We start from the raw sequence: 13,348 nt of genomic DNA, 5'->3' as shown, positions 1-13,348 counted from the left end.
AAAGAGATTTGATCACGTGAGAGTCATGAGACCACGACATCACGTGATCCGTTGTTGCGATATAAAGCCATCAGCGTGCTGTGCATCGTAAGTTGTTTATTTCCGCCAAGTGGGTTTCTTGGGGAGTGAGGCACACATTTCAAAGAGAACGACAGCAAGCAGACAAAAGACAGGTAACGTTAGGACTTTTGTTCCAAGAATCTTTTTTTAAATGACAAGGACGTGCGTTATTGTAGTTTTAGTTAATCATTTCATCTCCAGATAGACATGAGAAAAATGTCATGGCGGTAAAGCAGCATATCTTATATTATCATGCGAAAATTACAGTGCGAAACAATTAAAGCGGGATAGTATGACTTTATCTTCATTTCAAAGATCCTTCCTGATCTGTTATGAAATGGATGCATCGTTCGTTTTACAGTTAAAAGGCCTGCAGTTGAAAACGAAAGCAGGAGAACTGGAAACCAGAGCTTGTTTTAACACAAGTGAACGCTTCAGTTTCTCGGATTGACAATACGCTGCTCTTTTACTTATAAATACACCGTTAGGTTTCAAACACAAACAGCCTAATTTAGTTTTTCTTTAAGTTGATACTTTTCAATTGCACTAACAATTTAATTTGTGCGTTCTACGTTTTATAACGTTAGTTGGATTCTGTTGGTGTTGATGCTTTTTGAAGCAGTTTTTGATCAATCCTCCGGATTACAGCGGGGTTTGAGGTCAGAGTAGGCTGGCTTTCTCAAATTTAGCAGGTTGTTCCTGTAAACTGCTGACTCACACACACATCTTATGACTGGTGACGTCATTTTAGACCTTTTGGAGGAAGTGCAATTCAAGAAATAAAAAATATATTGATAAATGCGTGCTTTGACAACCGTTCACTATAGTTGAGTTGTCAAGATTGTGGTACAAGTCCGTAACGCGGACAAAGTGATGTGTAAAAATTGATAGCCTGAATGCACTGTAAGTCGCTTTGGATAAAAGCGTATGCTAAATGCATTAATTTTAAAATGGTTTTAAACCACGTCTACTGTTAAACCAGTGCGTGAGGGGGCCCCCTTTAAAATAAGTGTCTAAAATGTAGACCTCTTACCCAGAGTAGTTGATCAAGACTTGTTTGGCTGGTTGTATAACTGTTAGGAATCTTGACCATGTTTATTTTTAACATGTCTAGAGCTCTCACTTCAGCATGACTGCAGTCTGAAGAGGACACTACTGTAAGCAGTCAGTGATCCGTTTCATCTGGAGTTAGAGAACCGTTCTTGATGGGTCACCTGACTGATGTTGATTCAAGGCTATGATGTTTAGCACTTAAAGCTTTATTTTGCTAAAGTAATTCATGAAACCGCATAGATGCAGCGTTTAAGCTGCAGTTTGCATCTAAGAGTGGTTAAAGTAGGATTTTTCGACTGTTCGACTTAAACGTAAAGCCACCTTTCTGTATGTAAGTGAGGTTTAATTTGTGTTCCAGAATGTGGCGGCTGGCTTTCCTGTGCGTGGTCTCAGCCCTTTCGGTTAGCTGGGCTCGACCTCGCCTAGCTCCCCTCTCCCATGAGATGGTAAACTTCATCAATAAAGCAAACACTACTTGGAAGGTAAGAAGCTGTTCTATACACTGATTTCCTAAACCGCATCCTAGTGAGGATAAATGAGCCAGTATTGGAAAAGGCTTTGTATTGAGGCATTTTAGTTTTAGCGCCCATAGCATAATTTCACATTAAACTTATTTTGCCTATAGGCTGGACACAACTTCCATGATGTAGACTACAGCTATGTGAAGAGGCTGTGTGGGACACTGCTGAAAGGACCGAAACTCCCCGTCATGTGAGTTCAGTAGACGTGTGTATGTGGTGAAAAGTGAATTGAAAAGAATAAAAAAGGAAGTGCAACTTTCATTTCCGTCATGGTATACATATGACTACGGTCATATGATGCTATTAAGATTTCCTTCTATTTATCTGCATTCTGGTATAACAAATCTTACCTTGTCTTTAACCAGGGTACAGTATGCTGATGACCTCAAGCTCCCCGCTAAATTTGACCCCAGAGAGCAGTGGCCCAACTGCCCCACTCTTAAAGAGATCAGAGACCAGGGCTCTTGTGGTTCATGCTGGGTGAGGGCTTCTCTCTGGTGGTTGCAATACAACCTTAGATTTCCATTACTTATGCATTTCATGTTTTGAGCATCTTCATTGTCTTTGCAGGCATTTGGCGCTGCTGAAGCCATATCTGACAGAATCTGCATCCACAGCAATGCCAAAGTGAGTGTGGAGATCTCCGCTCAGGACCTGCTTACCTGCTGTGACCGCTGTGGCTTTGGGTAAGTTGGACAATGCTGTGATGTCACTGCAGCTACAGGAGCGCTCTAATGTGTTCTGGATAACACTAGGCAATTATGATGGCATTAAATGCAGTTATTGTCATGTATGTCTCAATTGATTTAACAATGTCAAGACTGCAGAAGCTATTTTTGACTTTCGTCCTCATGCATTTGGTGTTTTAGTTTAATGCAGTTGCTTGGCCAAATGTTGGAATGCACTACATGACTTTTAAAATCTGAAGCCACTCTAAAACCCTAGTTATGCAATTGCTGACTGCAAATCACTTCCAGATTTAGCACTTTAATTGGCACACTAGATGGAAATTTTATGTTTTATTCTCAGATGTGACGGTGGATACCCCTCTGCTGCTTGGAATTTCTGGAGCTCTGACGGTCTGGTCAGCGGTGGACTCTATAACTCCCATATTGGTTGGTGACTTCCCTGATAATATGATTGATCGGGAAACCTGGAACCTAATATAACTTGATTTGTATTTAGGCTGCCGTCCATACACCATTGAACCCTGTGAGCATCATGTGAATGGCAGTCGCCCTCCTTGTACCGGAGAGGGTGGAGACACTCCTAACTGTGATATGTCCTGTGAAGCTGGATACAGCCCCTCTTACAAGGAGGACAAACACTTTGGTAAGAATTTGCAGACCTAAATGGTTCACTTTCAGTTAATGTTTCACCCCGATTACGTATTTGCATCTACTCAGACATCACTTTAGATCAGTGATTCTGAATCCGGTTGATTCCAAGCCTCTCCATTGTCCACAAGAAAATCTAAAGGCCCCCAGCCCTAATGGTTTTTTTAAAATTGTTTCTTTACAGAGCCCCACACATGACAGAGGAGAAAATAAGAATGGGGGAAATTGAGCACCACTTGCCAATTTGTTCCGTTGGTTTAGTTTATTCGTGAGCTTGATTCTATAATTTGTGCCCTTAATTTATGCGCATGAAATTATTAAATGTAGCTTGTTTCGGTCCACCTCATAAATTTGTGTTTTGGACTGACTTGAGTTGGGAATGAGTTGATGTTCTCAAAAGCCTTGCAGCATTGCATTGAATCATTTTAAATGAATGCATCTACATCGATTTATGAGAAAGCAGACAGGAAGTGGATTTATATAAAAATAGATTATTTTCCCTGCATGTCGTGTGTGTGCTCTGTACTTTATTTAGTGGTTTTCCCAGAACTGTGGAATCCCCTTTTTTTTTTTTTTTTTTTCTTCTCCTTTCTTACTCAATTTGTGTCTTGTCTGTCTCTACAGGGAAAACATCCTATAGTGTCCCATCTAATCAGAAGGACATTATGAATGAGCTCTTTAAGAACGGCCCAGTAGAGGGAGCTTTCACGGTCTACGAGGACTTCCTGCTGTATAAATCAGGTTGGTTTGTCTTGACGTACATGGCAAGAGTACTAATACAACATGGAGCTGTTGATGATATGGTTCTTTACTCCTTTTTTTGCAGGTGTATATCAGCATGTGAGTGGATCTGCACTAGGGGGTCATGCCATTAAGATCCTGGGCTGGGGAGAGGAGAATGGCGTCCCCTACTGGCTTGCTGCTAACTCTTGGAACACTGACTGGGGTGATAATGGTAAGGGTTATTTTCTTATGAAGACTAAAATGCTCCCCTTATTGTCTACAGTTTGTTACCCAACCAAATTTAAGTGTTCATGTCTCTTTGTATAAACACATTTCCAGACTGTATTGTGTACAGGAGTTTGCTTTTATCCGCTCAATATTTGTTTTTTTGCAACTACAGGATATTTCAAGATTCTCCGAGGTGAGGACCACTGTGGCATTGAATCTGAAATTGTGGCTGGAATCCCAATGTAACCAAAAACCGCAAGAGGAGGGCTGAAATGAGTACAGTTCAATTTAGACATTGAACGTCTTCAACTTTAAACTGACTGCCACGGTCTATGGCTATGATACATGATGCATTATTGTTAATCACTGAGTTTTTATAAAAGGGATCCTTGATCAGGTATGTTTTAGAACTGGAATGACAATAAGGCACTGCAGAATGTAAACCGGTCCGGGTCATTGGGTCAATTTTGGATCAGTTTTAGAATTTCAGCACAACTATGCATCAGCCATATTTTTCCAGTATGTTTGACTTTTAAAATGAGCTTATTTAGGTTGAATGGTTTTTACTCGATTTGTTTTAATGCACTGTCTAATGTAATAAATACTAAAAGTATTAAATGTACTGTCATGACTGGTTTTTAATCCCTCTAAAGTTTTTTATTTTATTCCAAGCACCAAGAAATGAGAATGGAAGCAGGAATATCTGACATGATTTTTTTTTTTGTAAGTGCAGTATATAGCTTCACTGTGCAACGGGTTCAAAACGAAACTTCCGCAATACTGCTCACTTAAATTGTTCCCTTATGGCAGTGTAATTAAGCACTCTAAACCATTCTTAACCATCAAATTCTGTTCTCATCTGAAATGAAAGACTTTCAGCAACTGTCTTGAAGCCCAAAATCTACTCCCCACTTCTAATAGAGCTATGTTTATTTCAATGGTGTTTAACACCAAAACAAAAAGAGCTAGGTACAGAAATATGCCATGAGTTGGGTACAAAACCTTTACAATGGTTGCTAAATTGGCTGTGACTAGACTCCAGTATTTAACGGAGTAAATCCAAGTTGTACTTTCTGGATTTGCATAGTCTGAACCGAGCATTACTTATTCAGGTGGTTGTGTTTGGGTCCCGATACGCCATTCAGAGGATTCACAAGGTGATTTGTACCGCAATGCTAGCATTAACACATGCTCTTCAGTTTCATAACTTTTAGTATATCCAAATTTAAATTATGCGTAAGTCACAAAAAGTATATGCAGCAGGTGAGTGGTTTCAAAAGTTGATTTGTACAAGTTTCTAAAGTTTGCGTTTCAAGCTTAAATTGGCACTAGATCTCTGGTTGCCCTTGATGTACTGGTATGTTCTTCTGTTCCTGAGGAGCATCTTGCACTTCCTGCTCTTCTGGAGGCTGCAGTCGGTCCTGCTGTTCTTCAGGCTTTTCAGGTATCTGATTGTGATCCTCAGCCTCCAAGTTTTCTTCTTTAGCTGAATCTTCAGTCTCATTTCCATGTTCGGACACTTGGGTGTGTGTTTGTTCCTGTTTTAAGGCCTCCTCAGCAGGTGGAGCAGGGGGAGCAATGTTTTCTTGCTGATGGTCTATGGTGGATGATAACAGCTCTGAAGGAACCAGCAGTCCATCCTGGTTCAGATCATGAGTTTGTAGCAGATCATCCACCAAAGATATAATCTACAGTAAAACCAAAAATCATTCAGACACCAGATATCCCTTTTTTGTTTTCTTTTTTAAAATCTATAATTTTGCTAGTCACGTTGCTGGACACTATAGTTCATGTAAGCATAGCTAAATAAACCGTATCATACACAAATTTATACGGTGGTCCACCAGTAAAATCTTTACAAAATTTTACAAATTATTCAAACACTTTGACCTGACCATGTTTTGCTTGGGTGTTATCTGACATTATCAAGATGAGACAGTTTAACTCTGAGTTCTTGTCATATTTTATTACCATTTTCTAAACTAGTGTATATAAACTTAACTCAAACTCTCGCTTAAGTCATAAGAGAACTCAAGGCCATTTTTACTTTGAAGGTTGTAATAAAACTAAGCAGCACTCACAGAATCTGATGACTTTGGCATCATTTCATGATAAGTCAGGAAATCTGTCAATAGTTGCATCAGTTCGAGACCATCCATCTGCCCACTTCTGTCATAGTCATACAGGGAGAAAAGGAAGAAGATCTCTGTGACAAGAAGAGAACAAATCATACAATAAGAAGCTTATTAAAAACCTGAGAAGACTCTATACTGATTGTACTTGGATCATTTTTGCTGTGTATTTAAGAAAATAAACCTATGAAAATGTTACAAAATAGTACTGAAATTATTGAAATGGTATGTAAAAATGGAAAAGCACACAGAAGCAGTTTAGTGAGAGACCATGTTAATAATGAACTATATTAACCTTGTTCCCTTGTGTTCAGCTCTGGACTGTTCTGTCCTTCCTTCAGGCTGCTCTTGATGTAGCTTTGCAAGAGCCTGTCATACAGAATCAAAGATCATAGGCCACTTTAGTTTCGCTTTATATTATTACAGTATTTATAGAAGGAAAAAAAGAGCAAGAATATGAATTAATACTGTACTTTATTGACTTATTTAACATTTACACTTTAAAGAAACATTTTTGTATAATGTCTTTCATTAGGAGTCACTTTAAATAAGTTGGAAGGCACAACAACATTTTGTTTTGGCACCTTTTCTATCTATTGCTTGTTCAGCGTGACAGTCTGTCAGCTGTGGAAATCTCAGCATTATCTCTGATGTGACTTTGAACCTTGGGCCAACTGTACTACCTTATTGGATCAGGCGGGTTTGAAGATCGTTAAGCAAGACTCGGAGATGTAGTCAAAAGAAATTAACCTGTGGTTGTCTTCGTTGGACCCAAAAGGATTTGCAAGGTCTGGCACAACGATGTCATCACTGGAAAACAACAATCAGAAGAAAAATGGCCATTTATTTCACATTTAGAAAAAAAAATCTGTGAACAGTTTGTAAATGTTTCACGCCATATTTTGCTATTATATACATCCTAATCAAAATACTCCATCCATTATGGTAGATCAGAATCAGAACATATGTAGGGTATATATGAAATATTTATGAATGTACAGTTGTTATTTACAGCTATATAGTTCAAGATGTTAATTACAGTTGTACAATTCTGAGATGTGCACATATACAATTGTTAAGACTGAATATAGCCTCATCTAAATCTAAATCTAAAAATGTACATAATCTACATTTAATATACATTAATTTTAGTTAGTTGAATTAATATAATGTCAAATATTTAATAATTATAGCCAATTGTGAATAAAAAAATTAAGAAAAATTAAATATAGTGCTTTCTATTTGATTTATCTGCCATTATTCAATTATTACTTAAATTACTCAACTAAATTGTCACACACACATATAATATTTGATTTAGCATTTCAAATTTTTCAATAGATCATAGTAAAAGTAGTAGTGATATATATTTTTATTTTAAATAATACTTAAGTAAAAAATTATATCAGATGCATTTTACATGTTCTAAATTTTTTTAATCAAAATTGAGCAAATTGTACTGTACCATTTACTGCACCACACTATATACTATCTTGGATGATATCTCACCATCCTGTACATTCTCTCTAAATAGGTTTCAATTTATCAGTAAAAGCCCACTGGGGGCACCAATAGTCATAGTGCAGTACAATACAGTAGAGTATACTCTCGTGGCGTTAATGCGGCCTACCTGAGCGTTTGCTGAACTTGTGGAGCACACAGACTCAGTGTAAAGAGGCTGAGCAAGAACAGTATCCGTGCTGTGAACATATTAACTGCTCCACTGGATCGCTTCGGCACACCTGTCACCACAGTCAAACGATTCATGAATCATTAGAGAGGCAATTCGATCACTCAAGCATGATTCAGCAACGAAATCTAGTGTTTGAATCGAACACCAAAATGATTCTTTCGGAAATGAGGAGTCTGAGTTGACCAGCCAGTAGAGCCTTATCTTCTTTTATTTTTTATGCGCACTGTACTTAAGGATGCTAGTATGATTTAATGGCCCCCAAGGCAAACATTAAGGATTAACAGAGAAGCTAGAAGTGAAACGTTCCTGTAACGTTACCTCTCGCAGCGACGGTTAGCGGTCGCCCAATGATGAAACCCAGCCCGGCTGATGAGAGCAGCACAGCCCCGTATGTTTGCATCAGTGACGGGCTACACGTGGATTCCGTGGACGTGTCGTTGGCCGAACAAAATCAGCTCCTCCTCGCGCTCTCCACATTACGCCTTCCACCGGCTTCCAAAATCGCCACGTAGAGTCGCTGACACTGCGTTTACAACATGCAATTCCTCCGCATGCACCGCCTCTTATTATGGTCCATATCTTATCCGTTACTGCGGAAACCCTGTTAGTAAGTGACCAGTGTAAGTAAGAGCTATTTCTTATACTAGAATTTGGAGAACAAAAGAACACATGACGTCAGAAAATATATTTTATTGTTTTTGTATTTAGAAGTGTGTAATGCACAAACGTTTCATACGGTCCTGCTGCTGACAGACTTCCTGCTTTATATTATTACTGTAAAAATCAATGGTTTTGCACAATTTGACCACAAGGTGGCAGGCAACTATAATGGAATAATACCGTGTCTTTGTGAAACCAATGCATAATAATAATAATAATAATAATTAATGTAATAATGATTGATAACAAGTTGATTTAATAATTAAATAAATCACGAATTAATAAAAAATAAATTACTGTAAAATATAAAAATTTATAGTTTTACTTTATTTTACTTTACTTTAGTAATTTATAGGCTTTGTTTTACAAGGTTTTGCCACATGATGGCGTTGCTTCCCTTAAGACTACGATAAAGTTTTCTCATAAAATAAAGTTTTCGTGTTGTTGAAATATTTTCACACAGTGGGTTATAAAGACACAATAGCAAAATAATAAAGGCCAAATTACACATTTTGTACTCCTCAGGTGTATCTATCTATCTATCTATCTTTCTGTCTGTCTGTCTGTCTGATCACATCATCACTTAGATGCACACACTCAGAGTTGGTGATATAATTGATTCACTAGTTGTTGATCAACTCAAAGTGCACTAATGCTTAGTTTATGGTAGAAAATCAATACCTGCATTGCCAGCAGTCAGTCATACTGTAGGTAAATCTAATGTTGATTGAATATTTCCACTTGTATATCATCTGTGTCCAGACAGAGGTCACTGAGAGGTGTTCTGTCAGAAACACATGGAGGTAAAACCATCGTTTGTACTGCACCCAACACTACACAAATGTTTCACAGTTTTGATAAAATTGTTATTTACGTTCATGATCATAAATCGAAACAGCTTTCTTCTTAGCCATTTGTAAATCTAATCGATTTCCTAACAGCTGTGCCAGTTTCGTGTATAGTATTCGGTATCATCTGTTCTGCCTCATATAGAGAGTTCAGCCAAAATGCTATTGTGTTTTCACAAACATTATGAACAATTATTATGCCAATCCTTCTAATCCAGTGCTATTGGAACCGAGCTTTTCCTTATGGTTACATTCGGTTTTTGTTTAACCACACCTGAGTAAACTGATATAACAGCTGTTGTTAGTAAATCACAGGGTCAAAGGTCAAAGCAGATGTATTTCCTGGAATTATGCTGCACACCTGCATAGCGTACCTCGTTTTATCAACGATCGCACATAACACCAACCGTGACTACCTGTGCATTACACAATTTTAATGCACACCTTCCAGCCCATCAGAATTCATACAGATCATATAAATGAAAATATTGTCCATGCAATCTGATACTAAATGAATGACCACAATAAGATATGCAGATATCTTAAAAAGCCTGTGTGGAGCCAGAGAGGAGCACTAATGCCCTTCTTGTTTCTGTCAGCAAAAATGTAAATTTTGTGCCAATGATAAGTAGAGCATGATAAAGATGATGAGCATATTCTCACTGCTCTGACTGGTGTGAACAGCCCTTCTGTACACTATGCATGAGCTGCTCTTTTCTTTGTCTCCGATCCCACTGTCTCTGCAGCATCAGTGGGTTGAGCAGCACAAACAGAAGCCTGTCAGAAAGTGCTGTTGGACTGGGACAGACATTTCTTCTCCCAGTCATTTCACACAGTGTTATTTGAGGTCAGCAGGGTTACATTCAGGATCTTTTTTTTTAATGTAGTCAGCCTGCTGTATAGACACAAACTGAAAGCACAGTGATTGCACATTAAAACATGTTTCATAACAGTATAATTAATAAACAGGAAGTTCCTATAGACAGGAAGGTGGCTGTTATTCTAGTCACACTGATGAATGTGTAGATGATTGCCTTAGATTTTCTCAGTCAACCAGCCTCACCTTAAAGATGAATACCTTTGTCAAAAAGATTTTTCTGGTACATATGATGGCTATGCTCCTTAATCAGCACCAATCCAACACTAAACGGGTAATTATGCTTGTTCACACTCTACTTTTTAGCTTCTAGAATTTCCCTATGTTTTTAAATCAACAAAAGAAAAAAATAAATTTAATAAATAAATAAAATTGTATTTGATTTTATTAAATAAAAAAATCTTAATATTTATGATCAAAACAAAACAACTACTACATCAACAATAATAGTATGTTATTTAAAAGGAAAAATATTTTTTATATATGTTTTTGTCGAAAAATAAAAATAAAATAAAAAAAGTAATGTATTAAATAGAATTAAATAATAATATTTGTTTATTTAAAAAAATATGATTAAGATAAACTAAATATAAAAAAATTAAATATAACTGACAGTGTTGAGTAAAGTTACTTTTAAAAGTAATGCATTACAATATTGCGTTACCCCCTAAAAAAGTAATTATGATGCTATTTTTGCGTTACTTTTTAAATATGAGCAGGGCTTGATTGTTTTAAATAAAATAAGTTATATTTTTAGCAAATAAATAAAAAATAAATTAACGTCTGTACAGTAGAACACAGGAGAAGAAGGTTCAGTAATAAAAAAAAAACATGAAGGACAACTGTTAGTTTATCTAAAGTCATTTTTGCTTAGTATGGTTGAACTGGATCATCAAAGGTCAGCAGCAAAGACATTAGTTAATAAAATTAGAATTAGATACATTTGTTTTTAATGTTATTTTGTTTTTAATATATTTAATTATTGCAGGTTTGCATCATATTCTGAGTTTACATTACATGGTTTTAGTTCATTTTGATTAATACTAAATCAGTTTTTTTTGTTGTTGTTGAAAAAGTGGGATAAATTAATGCACATTCACATTTAGTCTAGATCTACATCATGTTCACACAGCGTTCACACAGTGCACATAACACCCCTGTGCTTCTGATTTCTCCCAGTATGGGGACATGAAGACTTGTCAGTCAATAAATGGGAAAACAAAGTAACTAGCGTTACTTTTTTGAAAAGTAACTCAGATTTTTTCTTTTCAATTAAAAAGTAATGCGTTACTTTATAAGTAACTTAAAAAAGTAATATGATTACATAACTCATTTTAATTGTAATGTGTTACCCCCAAAACCGATAACAGACCAGTTAACAACAGCAAAAATAACATGACAAAGAAGAAGAAAAAGATTGTCATATAAAAGGAAAAAAGAAGAAGGTTTGTATTTTATGTTTCAGTAGCAGATGTGTTATCCCAGTGGCTTTCCACTGTTTGCATGAAGCAGTGTGAATGTTTTGTTTTCTCATCAGACATCACCTTTTGGGAAAGGGATCTGTGTGTTTATGTGAGGACGTGTGTCGCCTGGCTGTCACTCAGACTCTGGATTAACTGACAGTGGAGGTCTGCTGCATCATGGGAAGCCTCTGTACTATCTGCCTCATTGGGCTGCTCAGCTCCCTTGAGAACCGAACGATCAACGGGGTTCTAGTGAGAGCTGCTGTAGCTCAACATTCTCAGGGCTTTAAGAAAACCGTTCATGAATAGAGGAGGAAAAATTAATATTGGATTGTGTGTTTTATCAATAGTGTGAATAAAGGGTTTCTGAAATGTTATTAGCTTATAATGTTGCTGAAGTAAAAGTTTAAAGGGCAAATGATATTAACTCAGATGTTAATGGGGAGAAATGTGACTATTAATAGCATTTGTCCAGTTGAAAGCTATGAAGTTTGATATTGAAAATATCAGCGGAATATCAAAAGGCAATACATGTAAAAGCATGTTGGATGGATGTAGTTCCGCACTGATTGTTCTGCAGTAACATGAAAGACCTGGACACTAGAGAACAGGCACAGAGGTTTGGCCAGAGAAATCAATGCTTAACTGGAATGTAATATCATTTCTGTGATGGGTTAAACATGTTGTGTTAATTGGATTTTGATTTGTTGTTTTCTGGGTCTGCCTACAGCTTAATCAAGTCTTGTAAATACAAATAAAAGTTCTTCCATTCCTCATGATCATTTTTTTCCCAGCAAATACACCATAGTAGCAGTTAAAAATAGAACAGTACAATTGCAGAAGAACAGACTGATTAACAAAAGGTATAAAGGTAGGGAGAAGAATGTTGTGTGGAAGGCCAGCAGTTCGTCTATGCAGCCCTTTCCTTCCAGTGCTAACTCCCACTGACATAAACAGAGCATTTGTTTTGTTAAAACATGCATCGAATTCTGTATTTTATATATTATAGAATAATATAATAATATTGGGAGCAAATTATCTTTTGAGACAGTTTTAATTTGACCAGCTTTTTGTAAAAGTGCATGATAAAATATCTTACTTTATTGGAACAGTTAGCGTATATATTAAATTATGACATTTAGTTCTTCACATGCATCTAAATTATAAATGAGAACAAACACAGATGGGCGGACAGACAGACAGACATAGATCAGATAGATAGATATATAAATTGATTGATTGATTGATTGATTGATTGATTGATTGATTGATTGATTGATCGATTGATCGATTGATCGATTGATCGATCGATTGATCTGTAAGTCATTAAAGTTGGGAATTCACAAAGTTTACACAGGTTGTGCAAGTCTGGTGGTTTTTTTCTTCAGGATGTCCTCTGATCAAACTAGTGGCATAGGATTTAATGAGTGGAAATGTTCTTTCACACTGTGGCTCTTGTATTCTTTGGACGCTCAGACATGCTTACATAACATCTGCTCATGCTTGAAGTGCAGAGTCCTGATTGGTTCTTGATGACGGCAAGATTTACATCAGCTTCCGACTGTATTAGCCATCGAGAGTGTGTTTGTGTGCCTCTTGTTCACGCTAGCATTGCTCTTTCCCACACGGACCCGATCTAGTTCAGTTTCCCACAAAGGCCCGATCTAAAGGTCTTTAATTCAGGAACAAAATAATTTTCTGAAAGTGCTAATTTTACTAGACATTGATTAGGAAAAACACCCTCAATCGCCTG

The 13,348-nt window shown here is 36.9% G+C and overlaps 2 protein-coding genes across 3 annotated transcripts; one reads left to right on the top strand and one right to left on the bottom strand.

The window, feature by feature from the left end:
• The first annotated feature begins 10 nt into the window (after positions 1-10).
• LOC127933310 (cathepsin B) lies at positions 11-4,540 on the top strand. Its single transcript, XM_052530197.1, has 10 exons — positions 11-173; positions 1,472-1,595; positions 1,739-1,824; positions 2,000-2,114; positions 2,205-2,320; positions 2,664-2,749; positions 2,820-2,966; positions 3,596-3,712; positions 3,798-3,926; positions 4,095-4,540. The coding sequence occupies exons 2-10, from the start codon at positions 1,473-1,475 to the stop codon at positions 4,166-4,168; spliced, it is 993 nt and encodes a 330-aa protein (XP_052386157.1). The 5' UTR covers positions 11-173; position 1,472; the 3' UTR covers positions 4,169-4,540.
• Positions 4,541-4,834: 294 nt separating this feature from the next.
• LOC127933311 (cell growth regulator with EF hand domain protein 1-like) lies at positions 4,835-8,294 on the bottom strand. Of its 2 annotated transcripts, none has more exons than XM_052530198.1 (6): positions 8,058-8,294; positions 7,685-7,800; positions 6,805-6,864; positions 6,350-6,423; positions 6,004-6,128; positions 4,835-5,610 (listed from the first exon to the last, which is right to left on the bottom strand). In XM_052530198.1, the coding sequence occupies exons 1-6, from the start codon at positions 8,145-8,147 to the stop codon at positions 5,251-5,253; spliced, it is 825 nt and encodes a 274-aa protein (XP_052386158.1). In that variant the 5' UTR covers positions 8,148-8,294; the 3' UTR covers positions 4,835-5,250. The 2 variants fall into 2 exon arrangements, with proteins under 2 accessions (XP_052386158.1, XP_052386159.1); XM_052530199.1 differs by having other exon boundaries at positions 7,685-7,796; positions 8,066-8,294.
• Positions 8,295-13,348: the final 5,054 nt, after the last annotated feature.

This window comes from Carassius gibelio, chromosome A17, assembly GCF_023724105.1.
Source record: "Carassius gibelio isolate Cgi1373 ecotype wild population from Czech Republic chromosome A17, carGib1.2-hapl.c, whole genome shotgun sequence".
NCBI classification, from domain to species: domain Eukaryota; kingdom Metazoa; phylum Chordata; class Actinopteri; order Cypriniformes; family Cyprinidae; genus Carassius; species Carassius gibelio.
This window is presented reverse-complemented; position numbering and strand designations above follow the sequence as displayed.